This window comes from Mus caroli, unplaced genomic scaffold (assembly GCF_978045245.1).
Source record: "Mus caroli unplaced genomic scaffold, Mus_caroli_1 scaffold_10, whole genome shotgun sequence".
NCBI lineage: Eukaryota > Metazoa > Chordata > Mammalia > Rodentia > Muridae > Mus > Mus caroli.
The window spans coordinates 120,647,379-120,671,743 of record NW_028227265.1 but is presented as its reverse complement, the minus strand read 5'-3'; the positions used below and the strand labels follow the sequence as shown (position 1 = coordinate 120,671,743).

The window sequence follows — 24,365 nt, the reverse complement described above, 5'->3', positions numbered from 1 at the left end:
ATTTCAGTTCCAGGACACCCATGATACATGGACATACATGTGAGTAAAACACTCATATACATAAAATAAATAAAAAACATTAAATTAAGAAGACAATCTAATTTTTTAAGTGTATGTCTAGCAAAATCAAGTGGTATAAGATTTAAATTTTTGTTGTTGTTCTAGATTGATGGTTGATGAAAGACATGGCTTGAATTTGGGATAAAAATGGCAAGTGCAGTAAAAATATTCTACTGAAATATGGTAGTTCTAATTTTTAGAATGATAGTTGTCAGGGTCTACAGCTTTCCACGTCATGGTGCATCATATAAGCAGTTCCATATTGGTAATACTCAGCCTGTCTTCCAGAGAGTCTACAGACTCTTTCCTTCTCCTAAAGGAACAACACACTGCTTCAAACTCTCTCTCCTTCTCCTACAGGAACAACACACTGCTTCAAACTCTCTCTCCTTCTCCAACAGGAACAACACACTGCTTCAAACTCTCTCTCCTTCTCCTACAGGAACAACACACTGCTTCAAACTCTCTCTCCTTCTCCTACAGGAACAACACACTGCTTCAAACTCTCTCCTTCTCCTACAGGAACAACACACTGCTTCAAACTCTCTCTCCTTCTCCTACAGGAACAACACACTGCTTCAAACTCTCTCTCCTTCTCCTACAGGAACAACACACTGCTTCAAACTCTCTCTCTCCTTCTCCTACAGGAACAACACACTGCTTCAAACTCTCTCTCCTTCTCCTACAGGAACAACACACTGCTTCAAACTCTCTCTCCTTCTCCTACAGGAATAACACACTGCTTCAAACTCTCTCTCCTTCTCCTACAGGAACAACACACTGCTTCAAACTCTCTCTCCTTCTCCTACAGGAACAACACACTGCTTCAAACTCTCTCTCCTTCTCCTACAGGAACAACATACTGCTTCAAACTCTCCTTCTCCTACAGGAACAACACACTGCTTCAAACTCTCTCCTTCTCCTACAGGAACAACACACTGCTTCAAACTCTCTCTCCTTCTCCTACAGGAACAACACACTGCTTCAAACTCTCTCCTTCTCCTACAGGAACAACACACTGCTTCAAACTCTCTCTCCTTCTCCTACAGGAACAACACACTGCTTCAAACTCTCTCTCCTCCTACAGGAACAACACACTGCTTCAAACTCTCTCTCCTCCTACAGGAACAACACACTGCTTCAAACTCTCTCTCCTTCTCCTACAGGAACAACACACTGCTTCAAACTCTCTCTCCTTCTCCAACAGGAACAACACACTGCTTCAAACTCTCTCCTTCTCCTACAGGAACAACACACTGCTTCAAACTCTCTCTCCTTCTCCTACAGGAACAACACACTGCTTCAAACTCTCTCTCCTTCTCCTACAGGAACAACACACTGCTTCAAACTCTCTCTCCTTCTCCTACAGGAACAACACACTGCTTCAAACTCTCTCTCCTTCTCCTACAGGAACAACACACTGCTTCAAACTTTCTCTCCTTCTCCTACAGGAACAACACACTGCTTCAAACTCTCTCTCCTCCTACAGGAACAACACACTGCTTCAAATGAGAGACACAGAGTTATCACCCTTGAAGAGTACAGTGCTCCACCCAGAAGTCGTTCACCTAGATGCTGATGAGGTTCGGCTCCTGTGGTGTTTGAAGTGAGGCTGCGGGCTGAGGTGTCTGAGGGAAGTCAACACACTGAATGTCAAATGAGTCCGTTCAGGGATACTGATGCCTGTCTCCCACAATGGCTGTTGTGAGCACAATCGGGTCAGCATGGAAGGTTCTCCACAGAGCTCCCCAGCTTTGTCCCTTTCCAGAAGGAGCTGTTCATCATGGCTCTGCTTGGCATGCCAGAGGAAGGAGACTCACCTCAAGTTAACCCTTTGAAAAAGAACCTTTAACAGAGTCTGTAAAGGAGCCAAAGTTTGGAGATGACTCTGGCAAGGACTTCAGGGACCCTGAAGAGTAAACTACCTTCCCCAGTGCTGAGGTCTTCAGTTACCATGGTCACCCGTTCAAGACAAGCTGTTGATTCTTCAAGGTTAAGGTTGGCAGCTCTCTTCCCCCTCCCTATCCTCTCTCTCTCTCTCTCTCTCCACTAAACTCTCCTTCCCCCAGATCTTTACCTTCTTCCTTCTCTTTCTCACTCCCACCCTCTCTCTCCCTCCCCTTTCTTCCTCCCTCTCCTCTATCTCTGTCCCCTTTAACTCTATTCCCTCCCTCTTTTCTTTTGCCTTTCTCTGTTTCTTTCTCTTGTTCCCCAACTCTTTCTCTTTGTATTTCTCTCCCCCTTTCCTCTCTCTCTTCCTCCCTCTCCTTGTTCTTTTTTCTCTCCTTTACTCCCTTACTTCTCTCTCTCTCTCTGTCTCATTCCTCTCTCTCTCTCTCTCTCTCTCTCTCTCTCTCTCTCTCTCTCTCTCTCTCTCCCACCCCCATCTCTCTTTCTCTGTGTGTACTCGCTTCTCTTTCTCCCTTCTCATTGGTAAGTGCTCAGAGTAAGCCTTTTCTCTTTAGGACAGTTTACAGTTTGTGAGAAACCTCAGAGATACAAGGGTTTGGTTAGAAGTCAGGCAGGAACTGTTATAGGAAGATGGGTGCAAAGACTGCACCTCGGACTTCCTCTGTATCTCTGGCTTCCTTGGCATTATGCGGTAGCCAGTGCAGTTAGTCATTGAAACCACAGGACAGTCACTCTAGCTCTCACATGAGATCATCTAAATGGCTGTACCAAGATCCTAACCAAGTTACTCAGGCATGTTAAGACCCCATCCCAAGGCTGTCCAAGTTAGAAGACTAAGCTCAGGTCCCCTTTCTCGGTTGCTACCTTCCAATGAGGTCCTGCCTCTGCTGCAGGCTGCCCATAAGATGGGGGTGGGGGGCATTGCTTGATGGCCTTCCACTGTTGCTGCTTCCAACTTCAGGTCAGCAATCTCTAGAGTCTTACAGAAATATTTAAATGAGCGCAATACTGCTCAAAGTGTAGCTGACATCCTTTTAAAGGGCTGTCTGGTGCCTAAGCATGCATCCCTGCAGACTTGTCCCCTGAAATGGGCACACGGTAAATCTGGGTTTTGTAATTAGCACTACATGATTCCTAACTCAATAATTAGGAGATAAAGTAACTCTGAAAAATAAAAGTAGTAAAAGAAAACACGGAAAACACTGCTTTGGGGAAAAGTAATGAGTCCCATTCGAGAGAAAGAAAAACAGACAATAAATCAGTTGAACAAATACAGACTAAAATCTGGACAGAATTATCTCAAATGAGTTAATAGGTTAATTCAAAATAATATTTTAGGCTTCCAGCCACAGGCTCGCAGATTCACTGAGCCTGTCCTCAGCATGGGCTTTTTGAGTCTGCTCTGTGTTTATTTTAGTGGAAATGAGTGGAGAACTAAGGAGTGATTAAATGACTTTTCCATGATGCACACGGCGGGGTGGGGGGAAGCCGATGCCATAAAACAGCTTCCTCGGCATTTAATTCATCAATCCGACTGCTAGATTAAAATAAAGATACTCCCTGGACATATACAAATATACCATGTGTGCATGGGCATACATTTATCTCTCATGATGCTCTGAGGGCACTGTGGGCATAGGATGTGTGAGTCACCAGCTCTGGGACTGGCTTAATGGATTGACAGCCAAGTGAAGCCATTGCTGGAGGGACACTGCCCCAGCTTTCTGGTTCCCAGACTCAGACTCAGCAGCCCGAGAACCTGCTTTTCATTGTACAAATTGATTTTAGCAATATTGGTTACTGTGTGAGGGTACCCAAACTATGAACATTAAGGACTGTTACATCTTTTGAAATATGTGGAAGAATATACTACATGTTTCAGGTAAGCCGAAGTAGCCTCACGCTCAGTCCCAGACCTAAAAGAGAGAAAACTCTAGAAATGCCTCAAGCCATATTAATAAGTTGAGGTTGATGTTTTAAGAGTACCCCATGTACTGGTGTGTGTGTGTGTGTGTGTGTGTGTGTGTGTGTGTGTGTGTGTGCCTATGGAAGCCAGAGGTGGACATTGGGTACCTTCCTTCCTATATTGATTTACAGCTTACTGTTTTAGTCAGGGTCTCTCACTGAAGCCAGAACTCACTGATTCTGCTAGAATGACTCACCATCAAGCCCTAGGGACCCTCTCGTCTCTGCTATCTCAGTGCTCAAGGATGGCACTGCTGTGCCCAGCTTTCTTATGTGGGCTCTGGAGATCTAAAACCAGGTCCTCATGCTTGTCCAACAAGCACTACCTGTGAACTGTCTCCCCAGCTCTTGGTTATTGCCGGTGTTGATTATAGAACCAGCAAAAATTATACAGAATACATAAAGAATTCTTGAAAATCAATGAGATTAAGTCTAAATTCTGGCTGTGGGAGGAAAAGAGTAAATGGCAAAGGATTTGAGAGAAGAAGTAATAAGTCAAGGACTGTCCAAGCACACTGGGTTTAGGGGGAGAGGAACTAAGACAACAGTTTCACAATTACTCTGCCAGCCAGTGAGAAGATAGCAAGGTGGAAGGTGGGGCATTTCAATGCCACCCACGGGGGCATCGAAAACAATGGCTCATCCATAAGGAGAAATAACGTCACGTAAAGCTGGGGAGGGGGACCTGTATGCTTTGATCCAACAGCATGGCTTCTAGCCTGCAATGGAGTATAAAAATCAGGCAGCAAGCATCAGGAGGTCACTTCTGTGAGTTCTGTGACCCCGAAGCTCGGGTGCACACATTTCATATGTGCCAGTGCATGCAGATAGCTCGGAGCAGGTATGGGGAGGGCCCCAAGCACTGTCAGATGAAGAAGAACCTCTGCAGAGAGGAGCAGACGAGGGTTGCCTCCACTTCCACTTCATCTCCACCGAGAAATGAGATGGCTGCCAGACACTGCCAAGTGGGGATTCTTGGCTCTTCGGTGGGTCTTAGCGGTGTGATGTTCCTTGGTACTTCCGTACAGGCTTGAAGTGTTTTGTAAGTAGCTGGTTCCTGAGGGAGTGAGTCCTGAGCTGGAAAAATAGGTGCTGGGGGGGGGGGGAGTGGACAGCCTGGCTTGGAACAGGGTAAAGTTTGAGGATACTTTTCCTTCTCCCCACTCATCTCTTCAGTCATAGGCTGAAGGACTGTGGGTAATGATAGCCATTACCTAAGACGAAGATCGAAGGTTGCACTTAGTTCTGGTGAAGAGGGGGCCTGGGTGGGGGTGGAGTGGCGTGGCGTAGTCTTCTCAGGCCGATAGCTGAGGTGCTGCCTGCAGAAAGGAGCATCAGTGGATTTGCACTTCCATCTCTAAAAGGACAATGGATTTTTCAAAACGCCAATTCTTTGTTCTGACTTCACAAAGCTAGAAATGGCGTCTTGTGGTAAAACCGGAGGTGGAAGCCAGCGTAGAAAATTGACATATTAACAAAGTACATGGAATTAGTGAACGTTTACCTGCATTCGATGCTTGTATGTCTGGGAAACGATAAAGGGAACTAAGCCTGAGAAAATGTTAAAGACACATCAGTCTCAGCTCCTACTCCAGAGACGCACATGCCTTTCCTTTCCAGAGTTCTAAAGAATCCTTTTATTTTCTGTATGCCCAGATCAGCCAGCTCATGGCAGAACTGGGTAAGCTGTTCCATGACACCACTTCTTTTTAAACCGAGGCGTAATGTTCTCTTCGGCTGCATCTCAGAAGGTAAACAAGTGCAGACGTTCCTTTGAAGACTGCCTGAGTCTGTTGTTCGTTAAGCCTTGCTTGCAGAAATCAAACACGGTTTCCTGTTGCATGTTTACCGAGCCTCCTTCCCCATAAAGCTCACGACGCAGGACTGCAATTTTCCCATTTGTTAATTTTTCCCATTGAGCTCATTTCTGCCTTTTAAACATCCCCTTTCTTGTAGTCCACCTCGTTTAGCAGTGAACACAGAGGATTACAAACATTCCTGGGAGATATAAAACATTCCAGGAAATTTAATTTCTCCAGTCATGGATTTTAGCAGTAATGATACTGTGCATTTGTATACGATCTCCAAGAAGAGAAATAGGAACTCCTTACTCATTATCTGCAGACAAGCACTATTATCATAATTTTGCATCCTATGTAACTGAGTCACAGGAAATGAACCAGAAATAAATCATACCTGGAGTGTGTCTTGCAAAGGAACGCAGCAGAAAGGAAAGATGGGAGCCTGGACACTTACACTCTGGCACAAGAGTAGCTGCTTTACCATCTAGAGGGCAGAGACCCATTGTTTAGGTGGGGAGATGGGGGAGGGGACAGTGAAAGTATGTAGAGAGCCAATCCTGGGGAATGGGAATGTGGAAAGCCTTTTCTTTGTCCTCCTCCAGTGTTCCTGTGTCCTCAGGCTGGCCCCAGGCCACATCTCCAGGGCTAGGGAGATGAGCTGGATGCCAGGACCAGGCCTATTTCTCTGGGGTTTGACCTTAACGATGAGTTATTCACAGACCATGGAATAAGTCTCTGACTCTGTCAACCTTCCCAGAATTGGGAAGTTCAAACTTTCACTCCAGCTTCTCTGAGAAGCTGGTGTTTAAAATAGCTAATGTTTTTTGATAGTGAGTGCCAAGGGGAGAAGAAAAGGTCCAAGGAGTTAGCCTGGTTAGTAAAGTCCTCATCATGCATGAGGACCTGAGTTGGTACCAAGAACCCACGGCAGGGGGGTGGAGAAAGGATGTTGATATATCATTGTAGTCCTTGTACTGGGGAGGCAGAGAAAAAGATCCCTGTGGCTTGGTAGCTGGTCAGCCTAGTCTGTTTGGTTAGTGCCAGGATAGTGATGAGCCCTTGCTCAAACAACAACAACAACAACAACAACAACGAAGCAGATGATGCCCGAGGAATGATACCTTAGATTGTGCTCTGACCGCCACATACATGTACCCACTCACACACATGTGCCTGAACACACATGAACATCACACACAGACACGGAGAAAGGCTGAAGAGATAGCTTAGAACCTTGTTCAATTCACAGTACCTACACGGTAGCTCACAAATGTAACTCCAGTTCAGGGGATCTAACACCTTCTTCTGGCCTCTGGACACTGCACAGATGTGATGCATAAACATGTATGCAGGCAGATTGCCTATGCACATGAAAAGAAAGGACCTAAATGAAAACTGTTTTTTGCAGGTTCTTCCTTGTGTACCTACATCCAACTGGAGAGTGTGAGACTTGATAGATGTTCTACAGTGGAGTCCAGGAACCATCTGGATATGCACAGTGTACCATCCAATGCAGACAGTGAGGCTCTTTGTCACTGTTGCTCCTAGTTGCATTTATCGGATGTATAGATGTAAAATTCAGTGAAAGAAGTCTGTTCCCACACAGAAAGCGTGATGACCAGCCCTTAAAATCCAAATCCTTCCTGCTCCAGGCAGAAGGGTTGCTGCACCCTGGTCATGCCAATTAGGGAACTGCATGGGAAGAGTCCTAGTTACAGGCAATACCCCAAAGGTCAGGTGCTTGGGTACAGCACGACAGCCTTACTGACACATATCAAAAGCAGGATGAGGTGCCCAGGCACACCCTCAAGGGGTTTCTGTACCCACGGTGCAGGTGTAAGGACAGAGAGCTAGAGTGGGACTCGGGAACTTCACAGGACTCTCTCCCCCATCCCCCACATCTTTCCTCCATCTCATGCAGTGAGAGGTCACATTGTTAAGATGGTCTGAGAGGCAGCCAGGAAGAGGCAGGAAGCAGAGACTGGCTAACAGGCTGCCTTTTTTGGTGCATTGGGAGCCCAGTGCAAGAAAGTCTCATGAGAACTTCTAGAAAGGAAACACACTCTGTCTGTCACCAACAGAGGGAATAATGTCACCGGCCCCGTAAGCCCTGACTGGAACAATGAGAGCTTCCTGGTTCCAGGAGTCAGAACAAATGTGTGAAATGGGATGGAGGGGCATTGCCACCCGAAGCTCTCACAGGAAATTGCTCAGTCAATGGAGGGCTCCGTGTCAATATTTGGGTAAGGAAGCATGTCTCAGTTGGATTCCAAGGTGCCCCACAAGCAAGAATTCCTAAGAGACATTATACTGTACTTGGGTTCTGGGCTGTCCATTCTCATACCAATGTCATGTGTGTGTCTACAGTGGTCTCTATCTGTAAGCTCAGGGGTTACATTTTTCCAGATCTTATCTGAAGGAAGCTGGCCACTTGGCCCACACCATGCAGCACAGCTGCAAAGTTTTCAACTCTTCAAAGGCAGGGAGGCCCACAGAATTAGGGACCATTTCTGCTTCATTTATGTTCGGTGCAATTTATACACAGTGACCATATTACTCAGCTCACATTTTATTTGTTAAGGTTTTTTGCTTTTTTTTTTTTCCCTCCAAAGCTGAGTATATAGATCCACGTGCAAGGCAGCTGTGGTTCCAGTGAGCAGAGTAGGGAGAAAATTGCAGGCATGATTGAAATGCAATAGAATGGGCAATTGCCTTCAAGGGGCCCAGAAGCCCACCTGCTCTCTCCAGCCATCTAGCGGGGAGGTTGGCCATGCTCTCTCTTCTGTGTCCTGACATTCAAGAGCAGACATCAGGGGCTGCAGGACTATGCAGTAATCCACCTGTATCCGTGATCTCGGGTCTCAGTTCCCTCATCCTGGGGCTCTGAAGAGGAAAGCAGAGAAATTCAATTGAAAGAAACAAAAGCAGCTTTCTTCTTCTTTAGCAGAGAGAGAGAGGGGGGGGGAGAAAAAGACTTTTCTATTTTAACACTTTACTGTATAATAGTGTATGAATAATTTCATCTTTTCCTGCCGTTTATTCAGATGTGAGAGAAATCAGTGAATAATAATAGCTGCTGTCAAAGGTATTTATATTTAAAAGGTTTTTATGTGAAAAAAAATTTTTTTTTTTGTCAGGACTGATTTTTCTCTGAGAGGATCCCTCCATCTCCTAGCAACCAATATGGCTATCCTTCTGAATAGATGCCACACTCACAGTGAGTGCGTAACCTTTATGTAGACACGTGGGCAAATTTAGCACTTGGGACTCATGCGAATTCAAAGCAAGTTGTTAATGTGGTCCCAGAGCCAAGCTTGTGGTGGATGTCTTGGGGGTGGGGGGTGGAAGGTGGGGGGTAGGAGATGTGTCTCCTTCAGGAAAACTGAACACGTGATCTGCACATATCCCGCCTCTGTGATGACCGAGTCTCACATGTCCTGTGGATGCCAACAGCCCTCTTAATAACCTGTTCACAGAACTTCTTACCTATTCAGAAAGAAGAATGTGCAGAGATTTCCCTTTGCAAATTATTATTCTAATGGAAAGAATATCTTCCCAGAACGAAAATGTCAGCAGGGACTTACTTATTAAAATCTCCCCCTTTCCCTGGAAGAAGAAATAATGGAAAGGTTTGGAATCAATCATCCCGCTTGCTCCTGCGTTTTGATTACTCATAATATATGAACGTCGTATTCACTTCCGTTCAGTCTCACAGTTGGAACTTTCTACATGTTCTAAAAACATTAACTAGGGCCCTTCATTGCTCTCTGAAATAAATACTGCAACAACCAGGTTATGAATGAAATATCTGAGACACAGATTTATAGAATGAGGGGGAAGATATGGGGACAGAAATGGCTTAGTTCCGAGAGGATGTGTTTCACAGTAGAATGCAGAGCATCGTTAAAATTAAAAAAGAAGGGAAAAAAAAGAAAGAAAAAGAAGAAAAACAACTCATGGGCCAGCACCCTGCCAGAATGAGTGTGTGGTATTAAAAAGAAGTACATTTAAACAATTTTAAAAACCTCTTTAAGGACAAATCTCATGAAACCATGCTTTTGAAATATCCCGAATACATAGAAGAAAACACAAGAATCTAAGGCGATCAATTGCACAACCTGCAGTGTGAAACTCCCGGCCAACACCTAGGCACATTGCTCACCTGAGTCTCAGACCACCAATCACGGCCATTGATGCTGACGTCACGCAAGCTTGTCCAATCAGCAAAGCAGGACACCAGGCTCCCTACCCTGCAGGGCCTTGTCACATGTGTCTTTGCCATCTACACTGGAAACACTTGATCAGATAGTATACTTTTTCTTTTCCCAAATCATTTTAGATTTCATACACTAGCTCTGCGTAACTTTACAGCCTCGTTGGTCCTAAAACATGGCCGCCCTTGTTAAGTATCTACAGGCATCGGTAAGAGGGTTCTTTATAACCTCCCAGGGAATTTTGCCCTTCTTAGTAGTCTTCACAATGACCTTGTCCAATGCTTATTGTTTTTTAAAAAAAATTATGCCCCCATTTTTTTTCCATGAGGAAATCAAGTGATGTGCCATTCCGACGTCCCCAATGGTTACCGAGGTTCCCGACTTCATAAACTGACTAACAAGCAGCTCTTGAATGGGCAGGTTGGTCGGCTCTAGAAACCATCCACTCTTTCATGGCTCCTCTTACTTCTCACAAAGAAGCTGAGAAGTACTTCCCGGGCAGCCACTCGTGCTACTGGCTGCCGGTTAGAGGGACCTGAAAGGGCCTCTTCTCATCCTTTGGAGTTTGTGGGAGGTTGAGGAGAAGAGCACTTTTCTCCTCTGCCTGTCTAGACAGTATTCTATGGGACACTGACTGTGGCCAATAACCCCATCCATCAGGGTCATGGTGGTTCTAGCACTGTGGATAGTAGTATTGTAGCTGGAAAATCTTTCCACGGTAGCTGAGGGTCTCAGTTTCATATACAGGCACAATCTCGGCGGATACAAAGGACTTAAAGTTTACAAGAAGTGTGTAGGTACACATGTGTATACTTATCCATCTGTTTTTGCATGGGTGTGAAGGTCAGAGATCAACTTCAGATGTCATCCCTTGGGAACTTTTCCTTTTGAGTTAGGGTCTCTCTCACTGTGGCCTGGGGCTTGCTGATTCTGCTAGACCCGCTGGCCAGGGAGGGAGTCAAGGGACCCTCCTATCTCTTCCTCCAAAGCGCTGGGATTACAGGCACGGCCACATGTACAACTTGGCTTTTATAAGGGTTGTGGGGGTGACACTCTATAGTCTCTGTGTGTGCTGCAAGCTTGTTGCTCACTGAGCCGCCTCTCCAGCTCCACTCATCAGTCTCTCAGGAGATCCCTTTTCAGTCAGGACCACCACTGTCAAACCAGTCCCCACGTGACATTAAGTGGGACCCCCATTTCTAAATCAGAACCTGCACCCAACTGACTTTTAAAAGTGCATTGATTTTGCTCCATCTTTTCTTTTTTTAAATCTTTAATGGGAAGTTTCTAACTCTGTGTCAGAAATGAACAAATCCCCATGTTTCTGAAAGATAACATTTACCTCCTCAAAACAGCTATGGAAAGAGAAAAGGAGAACATTTCTGAGAAAAGGACAACAACAACAAAAAATTGCATGAAATAAATTAGGGAAGAAAATGTTTTGCAATGCATGTTAGATATAGGTATTGATTTGTTCTGGAAATGGCTGCACTTCCTCCAGAGGACACAGAGGGAGGATTTTAGAGGCCACCAGAACCGCAGGGCTGGCTTCGGCGCCTTCCTGTAAGTAGGAGACTGTGGATCAATTCAGTTAAGAAGGCAGTGATGTCAGAGAGCAAAGTCAGGAGGGTTATTTGTGGCTGTTGGGTCAACCTACTACAGCAAGAGTTCCCTCAGAGTGTCTGGCTTTGCTGTTCTGGAGAGGGCTTTAAAACGATTTCAGGGTGGATTGCAGTACAGTTCAGCTGGTTGTTTCTTTATCAACAACACTCTAGATACGGCTTTAAAAACACCCGTGTCAGTTCAATATTTAGAAGACATTATATTATGTTGTTCCAAGCAGCATTTGTGTGCACACTCATCCAAACTGGCTCATCTCATCCCCAGATGTATCTCAGATCTTTGTCTCCGAGGCTAAGGAAAATAAGACATCTTGCCATGTTTGTCTCTGGCTTGAAAGCTTTTTCTTTTTCTTTCACTTTACATCCTGCTCACTGCCCCTACTCCCAGTCACCCCTCCCACAATCCTTCCCCCATACTCCCTTCTCTGAGTGGGTGGGCCCCCCTTGGGTATGCCACGCCAACCTGACCGGCTAGGCCCATCCTTGCCTAATGAGGCCAGACAAGGCAGCCCAGCTAGAAGAACATATCCCACAGACAGACAACAGGAAAGCTTTTTTTTTTTTTTTTTTTTTTTTTTTAACTTTGAGGAGCTCCTGAGCGGAAACAGAGTGGCCCACCAAAGATGCTCAACATAAACAGTTGATTTAAAAAATTTTTTTAAAAATTTATTTTTATGTACATTGTTTTTTTGGGTATATATGAAGATATCAGTCAGATCTTGGAGTTAAGTTGTAAGCTGTTATGTGGGTGCTGGGATTTGAACCTGGGTCCTCTGGAAGAACAATCAGTGCTCTTAATTGCTGAGCCACCTCTTCAGTCCTGTAAGTGGTCATTTTGATTAAGTGTCTAGGTTCCTCACTGATGCGACTGGAAGTGGGCTGAGGAGAGATTTCAGCGCACTCGTCTCTGTAGTCAAAGTGCGTAACTTTGCAGCCTGGGCCTTGGATCCAGCTTGATTCGGTGCTTCTGTGTTGCTCTCCTTTAATAGCTCCATAAGGAAGCGTCAAAGCGGCATGACAAATGGGCTCTGCTCAGACTCCAGCATCTTCTCCCTGATACCCATTCATTCTCTCTTGTCAGGTTACCAGTCTCATCCCCAATTTCCCCTGCCAATTTATAGTATTTAAACAAATACATTTTTCATTTATACCTAACTGGCATTGGCACTGGAAAGAGCCAAGCCAACACTAAGAACAGTGTGTTTTCTCCAGAGAGCAGAAGAACTGGCGCAACCGGGTTAGAAAGTTGCACAGTTGGGGTTGCGCGAATGCATGGCATTTTATCCATCGCCTCTCCAGACGCATTTCAAGCCCCGTCTTTACTTTGCAACCTGCCATCTTCCTTTAGGGTCACCCTGTGAGGTGCTATCCTCCCCATCCCCTACTTCTTAACATATGGCAGTTTCCAAGGTCTTTTAGGAAGGGCAGTTTTTATCTTGATTTTTTTCCTCCAGACAATCTGAGACATTTTCTTTGTAGAAATAATTTAAAGTACTTGAACTGAGACGAGCTCATTGTAGTGTTCGGCTTGTCTCCTTGCAGGCTGCTTAGAGACAGTCACTTTCTCTATTCGTGTGCTACTACTCCTCAGTGAAAAGTATGTAGTTTCCGTCCTCAAAATGGAACGATGCTGCAGGCCATGAAGTAAAATCTTCTGGGGGTGGTGGTGGGATAATTTAAAAACTAAGTACAACTAAACACTGTCAGGGTTACAAGGTGTATCAAGGTTCCCTTACACCTAATGTAATTGATGAACTTGTAGTCAATAGTTTAGATGGGAAGCTAACAACCTGCAGTGCTGGCCCCCCAGACCTCCGACGGGCCTCCCAGCCATGTATGTTTCCTCTATAAAAACCAGCATTGCTGTTTGGTTTCCAGACGTCTTCAGGTAATCCTGTGACCACAAACACTATCTCCTTCACTGGTGTTACTTCCAGAGTGCACACTTGTTGTTTGCCCGTGGTCATGGTTTGCTGCTTTTGAGTAAGGGCAGACGGGCTGAGGCTGGGACCAAGGCACACTCATCACTTACGAGGGTTAAAAGAGAGCTGTTGGGCTATTAGGACAGTGTGTTAAGAGTTCTCTGGGTACTCTGTTCTCTTCTTGTTGTTAGCTCTTATGGGCAGTAGATGGTGAAGATATGGTGTTAGCGTCCTTGCAACCTTGTCATGCTTAGTGACTTCTCATGAGCCTGGCCCCGTGACCTTCATCTCCCTACCACCATGATGGCTGCCCTGCCTGATGTCCACCACCTCCACCCTGCCTTGTTGCTCCATCATGAGGTAAGGGCTCAGTTTCTGTCCTACACCGTGTTTCATGAATCGAAAAGAAGATCCCGGGTGCCCAGAGTGACCAGGTATTGAGGGCACAACAGTGAGGTTTTCAAAATTGTCTCAGAAGAGAACTCAGGGAGGAAGCTGGGAAGTTCTTGTATACAATGTTCTTAGGCCAAAAGACTCAACATTTTTTTAAAAAAAATGATACGATATGGGTTACCAAATGAATCTCTAAATTCAAAATAAATCTAGTCAAAATCTCAATAATATGTCTTATTTGATTTAGAAATTGTTGCTGTAATTCCAGAAACCACAGACAAGGTCAAATTTCTAGAATTGCCAAAGCATGAGGAAGAAGGAAAAAAAAAGAGTGAGATTGTCCAATGTTATGACGAAGCACAGAGGCACCTTGGTTTTCATTGAAGCCTTCTCCTGAAGTCAGAGTAAATAGGATTACATGATGACACCACAAGGCTAGGCAAGTCGATCATTGAATAGATGGAAACACATGGTCACCCAGGTCTTCTAGAAAGGTACGGGAACAGACCAGGTCTAACACCAGAGTCGGAAGGATGAGAGATCCAATGTGCGCTGATGGTGGCATTGCTCCAGCGTGTATCGAAGGCGCCCAAGGAGAAGCATGCAGGACCAATTCAGACACGGTACAGCCCTGCTGGTGTTCACAAGTCACTCACCAGTCACAAAGACACCCAAGGCTATGCCCTCAGAGCTCAAGGGAGGGTGGCAGTGGCTACTGATGGACAGAATAAGGAGCCAAGGGAATGAGAAGCCAAGGGACAGAAGGATCTGTGGCTTCCCGCCTTCTAAGCAGTCTAGGCGAGAACAAAAGGAAGGTTTCAGGGCCCTGAAACCTTCCGAGGGTGACCCTGTAGGAGGATTAGCAGTCTCAACCTGGACCCCCAAGATCTCTGATACTGGACCACCAACCAGGCAGCATACACCAGCTGATATGAAACTCCCAATACATATACAGCAGAGGACTGCCGGGTCTGGGGCAGGGAGAGGGGGAGGAGGTATGGGATGTGGAACAGTAGGAGGGCGGACCGGGAGGGGAATAAAATCTGGAGTGAAAAAGAAAGAAAGAGAGAGAGAGAGAGAAAGAGAGAGAGAGAGAGAGAGAGAGAGAGAGAGAGAGAGAGAGAGAGAGAGAGAGAGAGAGAGAGAGAGAGAGAGAAAAGGAAGGCTTCAATTGCGACAAACAGTCCTGCTTCTTCTTCCCCATTCTCACTTTGATTCTCAGCGTGAGGGTGGAACCCGCTACAGTATAGACAGGTCTGAGGTGGCTAGAGGGGACTCTCTGAAACAACCCTGAATGGAGAAGCAACTGATGACAATAACACGATGTTCTCACTGTTGGGTTCACTGTGGTTACTGGAAGCTTCCAAGTCGTTTTTTTCTCAGGCCAGTGTGGCATCACTGGAAAACAGTTCTTCATGAATTCCAGTGTGTCTGGGTACTTATGGATTCTTATTTGTGAGCCGTGTTATTTGTTTGGATTGCCACAGATACAAGACTGCATGTATGCGCCTTATCTCTACTTCCCAAGACCAAACACAGAGGGCAGCAATCATGGTTCCAAGGGGCCACTGGCTTCCTGTTTACTATCACAGTACCTCCCTGATAATTTCCCACTCAGCCTTGAGAGGTACAGTGAGTCTGAGGAAAATTCCAGGAACTAGGATTTCAAAACAAGAAGCCAACGACAAGCGAGCTCCCTAAATGATGGATTCTGGGAAGGTGAGAATGCTCAGTGGATTCTTCAGAGATGCAGAGATGAGAAGGCAGGTCTCCAGGATCCCCCCAACCCTTGTCTTGAAGGGGGACAGACTCATGCTGAGATGTTTCCTTGCCTTGGATTACAAGGAGCCGCCTCTATCACGATGATAGCAAACTTGTGGCCAGATGAGGTCCAACTGGGCTTCCCACCCCTCATCAATCTGTAACAGAGTTGACGGTTGTCACTAAATAAAAGCCAACCTGCTTGCACTTAGAAAGGAATTGGCTTAATACCTTGGGTGACCACAGGGCGTTTGTCTATCCCACTTCCCCCAAACATTGTCAGATCTGTGCACAGAGAACACATAGGAGAAGAGCATAGCTCTGGGAGCAACCATGGGAAACACACCCAGAGCTTAGCCTGTTCCTTCATTCTGTCACCAAGCCCTGCCCCTCAATTCCCTTACCATCCGAAAGAGAAGGGAGGGAGTTTATTAGAAGAGTCTTGGGCTGTCCCTGTGCTAACAACAGCATTTTCTCAAGCACTCCATGTATCCGAGATTTGTCTCGACATGGTCCATTTATTTTAATTTGGAACTGTCAGTGGGGGAGGGTGGGGGGAGAAGTAATTAAATTTTGACCAGCATGGAAAAACATTTGAAGTCTTAAGGCCACAACACATTCCTGCCAGCCTTACTCCACTTCTTCTGCTAGTCAGATCAAAGTCTCCATCCTGGAAACCTACCCATGCTTACATTAATTACTTCATACGATGATTTTTTTTTTTTTTAAATTATGGCCCTGTGCGATGCATGTCATCTTTAGCTCCCACCGAAGGGTAGTCGTTTTGGTTGCTCTATTCACTGAGTCAGTCAGCCTTCGCCTTGGAGAAAGACTGTTTTCAAAACGGTGTTCCAGTGTTTTTATCCTTAGAAGAAAGGTACACAAAGGTTTTCAATGGCGTCTTACACTGTAAAGAGAGCAGAGAAGAAGCCTTTTGTCCTTTGTGAAGCTTGGATTTGACAGAATTGATCCCCTCACCTCTGCTGGTCGGTCCTGCCTTGCCTTACTGCCTTCTGCTGACTTCTCCCTGCCTGAATAATTTACCTGAGAAATGGAAAGCATTGGTTTAGAGGTTTTTTACTCCTTATTCTTCTCCAGTTTCATGTCAGATAAATAAGGCTGATTTTATGTGAATCTGGTAAAAGTTTTTGTCCAGAATTAAAATTAGCATTCAGGAAAAAAAAGTCAGAAACAGTTTTTTTGTGCTATCCTTTGACTATGATATAAAAAGTACCCCCACACTCTGCCAGCCCCAACCCTTCATCAAAACTGCAAAATCAATAAATACAAGTGAAACCGCACCCTCCCATCTGTCACTGAGCCTTGGCCGGCCTGGCACCTTACCTGCACCCTATCCTTGACCTGGGTTATAAAATACAGCTGGCTCTGCTCTGCCGGCCTGAAGTGGTTTTCTATTGAGGACTGTGCTCACACCTTAGAGTCTGGGGGTCCTGGCTTTGGGGCTTTGCAGGGCTTCTTGGAGGAGGCAGCTGTCTCAAAGATAGCATTCAGGCAAAGCAGGAAGGGAAGAAACCAAACAAAGCCACAAGGAAGCCCACTAGCCAAGATCCAGGCTCCCTCATGCCCAGCTCAGGGAGCTGCATGCTGAAAACCGAACAGAAAACAAGAACATGTCTCTTAAAGCAAGTGCGACCCACTCGGAGCAGCAGACCTCAGCACAGATTTGACACAAGCATGACATAAATTTCATACATAGTAATAGGGCCCTTCTCACTCAAAACAGTGCTCATGGCAGAATTGTTATTCATGTGGCCCAAAGAGAATTGTATCACCAAAAATTTCAATAAAATACTTTTATTATAAAAGTAATACAAACCATATCCCAGGGAATGCAGGGAGACAGTATCTCGGTTTCATCTCCCTGTGCGCCTTCGCTTCGTCTATGTTTCTGCCTCTGCCCCTTAAGTGCAGACACATGCAAAGCACTTTTATTTATTATTTCTTTTTATCGTAAACACATTATATTATTTCTGGTTTGCACATTCTTCTTAAGTGAGCACCATGCAATTTAATTTCTTTGATTCCTTATTTTTCCCCCTGAGGGTTTTGGTTTTTTTTTCTTCTTTTTTTGCTCTTTAATAATTATAAACAACACTAAAATAAACAGTTTGGGGCCTACAAATATTTCTAGTTAGTTTCTTAGGTTAGATTCCCGTATGTATAACTAACAGGACAAAGCTCTGGGCTGCATCTTCTGCAAAATTACTTTTTTCCTTTTAAAAGGATGCCTCGGTTGGTAACGTTAAGAGCAATATATAAAACACAAGTCTACCACACTTCAGCTGACGTCTTGTTATTATTAGTTGAGAGAGCCAATTTATTCATTTCTTAGTGAGAATGCCTCTTTAATCTTTGTGCGACTGACTATTCTCGGCTCTGTGTGTTTCATGTGTAGACTTGCTGGTTGCAGCTCCGCCTTCCGGAGATATCCATTCTCATCATTTCCAGATGTGTTTCATTCCCGCCCTCCCTCGCCTGCTTTGGGACTGGCGTTTAACCCCCACCTCACACCCTTGACTCTTCTTCTCCCTTACAGCATTTTCTCCACTGTTTGCCAGCCCTCACTGCTTTCTCTCTCCTTGAACGTCCTCTGTGTCTTTTGTGGGCCCCCCTCCCCTCAGTTACCCCTCAAGTATGTGAGGTCTCTGTGCTATGCACACCCGTCTGATGCTTCATCTTCTTGCTGGAGGGGCTCTGTGTTATTTTTCATAGTTTACATTCAATTAATAGATGACCACTGAAAGATCTGGCCTTTTGGACGCTGTTTGGGAAGAAAGACTGATGGAGTCTTGGCAGAGTCCTGCAAGAGGGATTCCAGAAGCACATTCCCGGGTGTCCTGCGAGCCAAGGCAATCCCAAGGCTCAAGGTGATGAGTGTCCAGAGCAAGGTGCTAAGACACCTCACAGGCTCAGCAGGAACCCAACGTCAGCTCAGCAGCTGGCCAGGTCACTTTACAGAGGCAGATTGGTGAGCTGGTGGGAGGGGCAAAGGTGTTGTGGGAGGTTCCACACTGGGCGAGACGCTGGGGCAAACACATGTTGAGTATTTCAGGTGTCTAACTATGAAAAAGAAGCGAAGCGGGGTGGTAATGATGCAGTGTGGGGTTGAGGGAGGGGCCGCAGGCAGGCTTCCTCTTACTCTGTGTGACAGCAGAGACCTGGTAGAGGGGTAAGAGGTTGGACTTAGAAGGAAAGAGGCCGGTAGGGGAGCAAGCCCAGTTCATTTGCATGTGTGCATGGTGCAGTGAGCAGTCTAGTTGCAAACAAAAGATTGACAAACACTTTTTCTTGAGACTGAAGCAATGGCTGTGAGTGTTGTTCGTCTTCTTTGAATGTGGGGGCTAATACATGATATCTGAATACACAAAGCGGGGATTAACTCTCTAAGGAGTCTTCACCCAGACTTGATCTAACCATAGAGCTCACATTGACTGCCATGGTTGGGGTTCTGTTACCTGAGAAGCCACTTACAGGCCACATGCACAGCATCTTTTGCTAATGAGCCAGGTTCCCCCAAACACAATGAACGGATATTTCCACTCTCATTAGTCTCAGCATTCTACAGCTGGGCACTATTACAGGCTTCATCATATCAAAGCATGTCTCCAGCCCGTGCCCACACTTTGCAGCTGAAATAGACTTGTTCTCAGTCTATTAGTTAATTCACCAAAGTGGGAAGATCACTCTGAAAGACTGAGGGTGGCTTTGCTGTTCTTATGCCTACAGCAGTGACACAGGCCCTGACCTCACACCTGCTCTTCAGGACCTTTAAAAACTGCTCTGTGGTCCCTTTAAGCACCGGGGGGTATAGTGAAAATACAGGGAACAGGGTAGAGCCACAATGTAGCTGAGACAGGTCTTCATAGTCAGCTGTATAATAAGTCCAGAGTCTAACAAAATAGTCAGCCCATTTACCTGTGACCCTAAATTCTCCATGTGATACTTTTAATACGGGGAGAAACCTAATACCGAGGTTCCTACTTCCTGTGTTTGCTCTGGGTTCTTAAGGAAGAGGGAAGATTTCGTTCACATCATGAAAGTCAGTATCTAGAGCCAATGTACTGAATCATGTTGAGTGACCTCCGGTTAATCTTGATTCGCTGGTCTGACAGGCTGAGCAGGCTTGGGTAAGGAAGGATAGCTTCAGCAGAAAAGATTCTTTAAACGGTAAATCTTACCAAAAAATGCGAGAGGGTATTTGTTGACATAAGAGTTTTATAAAACAAATAGATGAAGTTTATACTGTGCCTCATTAATTCTTTTCCTTGTTTTCTTGAGCTCAGAAGCACTTTTTATTTCTCTCTGCTTGCTTGTAGTTGGACTCTGGGAGACACATGCAGACTTCAGACTGGAGTAACGGGGGTGTACTTAGAGAACTGAAGAAACCTAAAGTTTTTCTGATGGACAATGTGAAGGTGAAGGTCTTCAATAAGGACAGCATGCCTACAACAGCTTAGATTATCATGAAACCTCAGAATTGCCAGGTGTAGACTTTCCCAGACAAGTGGAATCCATCTGCAAGCTCTTTTAGAAAATAGTGCCTACCTATAGATCACCATTGACTCTCATGTATAACTTGCATCAATCTGTAGAAAACCCACTTGGTAGAGTGATTTGGTAACATGCATTTATGTCCCCATCACATACCTGAATGTGCTTACTTCATGCTAAGAGAACACCAGTAAACAGATATGCACAACTCCATCCTGTAAGCCAAAGGCACAGCAAGCAGAGAGCTCAGGGCCCAGCATGGGCCTCAGCAAGGTGGATCCCACCGAGGTGGCTCTGTCTATGGGTTAGGAGTTCATTTTGTGGGTCACTGTGATACTCAGCTGAAAGAATGACTTTTGTGTCTTCTGATTAATGGCTGCCCACAGGCTGAGTCCTCAGTCCCAAGTTCACTGTGACTTTAAGGGATTCTAAAAAAATTTAAGCTAGAGATGCATACTTGTAATTTTAAAACGTAATTATTTAGTTGAAATAAGTCAACAAGGTATTTTGTCATTCTAAACAACTTAAATATTTTTGTTAACTATGTAAAAATACAAAGAAAGGTAAAAGATCGAAGTGTAGTTCTGTAGCATGTATTTACCTCTAGACCTTTGGACCTTGGTCGTGACTCTTCAGTGCTCTCAGGGTACCAATTAATAGATGAAATAACAATACTCACTCATGTCCCAGTTCGTCAACTTCTCTTTACAAGTGAGAATATCTAGTGGTCATTATCTGTCTGAATGTTTTCTATGGTTAGTTTGTTGATGCTTGTCTTTTCTCTTTTTAAAAGTTTATTTTTATTATTTTCGATTGGATGTGTGTTGGGAGAAATGACATGGGCTGGTGAGCATGTTGCCTCATATGCTGGGAAGATGGTGTGTGCTTGTGAGCACACTGTCTTGTGTGTTGGGGAGGGAATGGAGGGTGGTTGTGAGCACAGTGAACCATGTATTGGGGGAATGGTTTGTGCATCCAGTGTTGGATGTCCTGGAACTTGGGTTACCTACCAGTAGTTGTAGCTACTCAATGTAGGTGTTGGAAATTCAAACTGAGTCTTTTACAAGTATAGCAAATATTCTTAACAACTGAGCCATCTCTCTAGCCATTTTGTTTTTCTTAATTAAAACAGGTGTGTGTGTGTGTGTGTGTGTGTGTGTCTGTGTGTATACATGGAAGTAATTTCCTTTGACCTGTCTCAGTTGCTCTCAAACTTCACTACACAGGACACTAATTCATGTGCTTTGAATAAACAAGAAACCCTTCTGTGTGGTTTGGATCTGATGGGCCTGGCCTGCCTTAGATCCCTAATGACTTTAGTGTTCAGTCAGAATTGAAGGCCATGGGCCAAGACTGTCCAGAAATTAACCGGCTGCCTTGTCATTTTCTATTTCCTTCTTAACACATTTCCCAATTGTGCTGGAGAGTTTTAGGGTAACCTAACAGAAGCTGGTACCATCCAACAGGAGGCAAAGTCAATTGAGAAATGTTTCCATAAGACAGGTTTGTAGGCAAGCCTGTAGGGTTTTCTTACTTGGTGATTGATGTGGGGAAGCCCAGCTCATTGTGGGTGGTTCCTTTCCTGGACTGGTGGTTCTGGGTTTCATAGGAAAGCAGGCTGAGCAGCTCACAAGGAGCAAGCTAGCAAGCAGCATCCTTCCACGGCCTCTGAGACAGCTCCCGTGTCCAGGTTTCTGCCTCTAGGTTTCTGCTTTGTTCCAGAGTTCCAGAGGCAGTCCCTGACTGCCTTTGATGATGGACTGTGATATGTAAGTGTAAACCAAATAAACTCTTTCCTCCCCAAGTTGCTTTTGGGTCATGACGTTAGAAACCCTAACTAAGTCAGGGTTTCTATTCCTGCACAAACATCATGACCACGAAGCAGTTGGGGAGGAAAGGGTTTATTTAGCTTACACTTCCATACTGCTGTTTATCACCAAAGGAAATCAGGACTGGAACTCAAGCAGGTCAGGGAGCAGGAGCTGATGCATAGGCCATGGAGGGATGTTCTTTACTGGCTTGCTTCCCCTGGTTTGCTCAGCCTGCTTTCTTATAGAACCCAGGACTCCCAGTCCAGAGATGGTCCCACCCACAAGGGGCCTTTCCCCCTTGATCACTAATTGAGAAAATGCCTTACAGTTGGATCTCATGGAGGCATTTCCTCAATTGAAGTTCTTTTCTCTGTGATAACTCCAGCTGTGTCAAGTTGACACACAAAACCAGCCAGTACACTAAGATACCAATATTCTATCTTTTCATCAAATCTGGGCACCTGGGAGTTTGTGTTATGGATTACAAAGCCAGACTGCTTGGGTTTAAACCCGGCACTGTCCTCTGTAAACTGTGGTATACTGAGTGGGCCAATGCTCTCTCTTGATGATTTCATTTTTCTCTGTCATCCATTGTCACTTCTTAGAGCACTGGCCTGGTGTCTTCATTAGAAGTATTGATTTGATTGGTAACTGTAAAGCACAAAACCTAGTATCTAGTACATTATAAGAATGAGGGAAGAATAGATTATTAAAATTCTTCTTTTCTTTGGTTTTATTCTTTTATCAAGATCAGATTAAACCAATGCATAGTCATTCTCAAGTGTTTACCATTCTCAAGTGTTTACCGGTTTGTACTTCTCACTGCTTTTTTGGGTCTGTGTTTTACAGTTCAGGGACGAAGCTGGCATAGAAGGAAGAGTCACCTCCATCGGCACTCTGAACATGATGGTGGAGAACAGTTTCCCTAGCTCCGCATTCCACTGAAATTTCTTATTTCTAATCTCAGGGCCCCAGTAAACTTTGTCTTCTGAGGCTACCCCCCGACTTTCGACAGCCACGCAAAGTGGTCCTGAGGCACACCTAGCCAAGTTTTTGATGTCAGCACGACTTGATCTTTAGTAGCCCATGCTCATATGGTCACTTTTCCAGATCCCAAAAATCAAAAACAAGACACTGTAAACTGCTTCCCAAATATGTGTTATCTGCAAGTTCAATGTACATCTCCAAACTTCCAAAGGGCTTAGTATTATTTCAGGCATGAAAAGGTATGCAAAATATGCCTTGGTCATTACTGCAGAGGTCACCTCATGGTACTGAGAGGACGTTTGTTTACAGGGTTCAGAAATGAGCCCTAGCAGCAGTACAGAAAGCACCTGGACAGATGGGATTCTCTCCCTGGTAACCACCTGCTGAGTACACAACCCCCTTCTCTTCCCATTCTCCAACAGGCTGCGTGTCACCCTCAGTGGATGGTTTCAAGGAGTAAAGCTTATGGCGATGTAAGTGATTTCAGCTGAACTGCAGCAAAAACAACAGTAAAAGTTTTATGAATTCACTTCAGAGAGGAGTCGAGACGTCTTCTTTGCCTTTATCTACTTTTGATCAACTCTTTTGAGTCAGCCCACCATATAGAGCTTGCTTTCAGGGACGATAGCATCAGTCAACACAGGACAGACAGCAGGGCATGCTGGCGGCTATGAGGACGCTGGGACATCAAGAATTTCAGTTGGCGCTGGAGAGATGGCTCAGTGGTTAAGAGCACTGACTGGCCTTCCAGAGTTCAATTCCCAGCAAACACATGGTAGCTCACAACCATCTGTAATAGGATCTGATGCCCTCTTCTGGTGTGCGTTTGAAGACCGCTATGGTGTACTTGTATAAATAATAAATAAATAATTTTTTTAAAAGAGTTTCAGTTGGTGTGTCTGTACCACCTTCATTTCTGGGGCCTCTGTGTCCCAAAGTGCTTTAATAGTGAATAAATAGTTCTCTTCAAAGGAGACTTGGTCCAGTTTCTTGGGGTTGTGGCCATCTATATCTTGATACATCATTGTTGTTGTCTGGGACATCTTCTGAGACAAGAATGCTTTCATTATGCATCTTGGAATGCTATCCACACTGCATGTTTTTTTTTTTTTTAAACTGTTGTAAATATTTGTTATTAAGGGCAGAACTGTTATAGTAACAAGTGTTCATATTTGCAAAGGCATTGAAGGAGAAGGCACATCCACTGTTGCGTTAAGAGCTTGCTCTAGAAGAATCTTTTACTGAGTGGATGAAAGGCCCTTTAAAAATCCAAGCAACAGTAACTGCATCAAGCACCTTGTTGAACCACACAGTCTGCCTTCCATTTAAATGAGGGACCGGACTCCACTCATTCAGCCTAGCGTTGAGTCAGGCTTCTTCCAGTCATATGTAACTACTGCACAGG

General features: G+C 44.9%; 1 protein-coding gene across 4 annotated transcripts in view; it reads left to right on the top strand.

The window, feature by feature from the left end:
- LOC110299637 (uncharacterized) overlaps positions 1-23,843 on the top strand; it is an 86,165-nt gene extending 62,322 nt beyond the window's left edge. The window contains exons 4-6 of one of the 4 annotated variants that reach the window (XR_015048748.1): positions 1,550-2,058; positions 19,988-20,086; positions 22,823-23,843. Coding sequence is in view for 1 of the 4 variants with exons in the window: in XM_085844370.1 (XP_085700496.1) it covers positions 19,988-20,086; positions 22,823-22,918 (195 nt within the window). In the remaining 3 variants the exon portion in view is untranslated. The remainder of the gene's footprint in view (positions 1-1,549; positions 2,059-19,987; positions 20,087-22,822) is intronic. The other 3 variants (XR_015048749.1, XM_085844370.1, XR_015048750.1) reach the window with 3 other exon arrangements.
- The last annotated feature ends 522 nt before the right edge of the window (positions 23,844-24,365 follow it).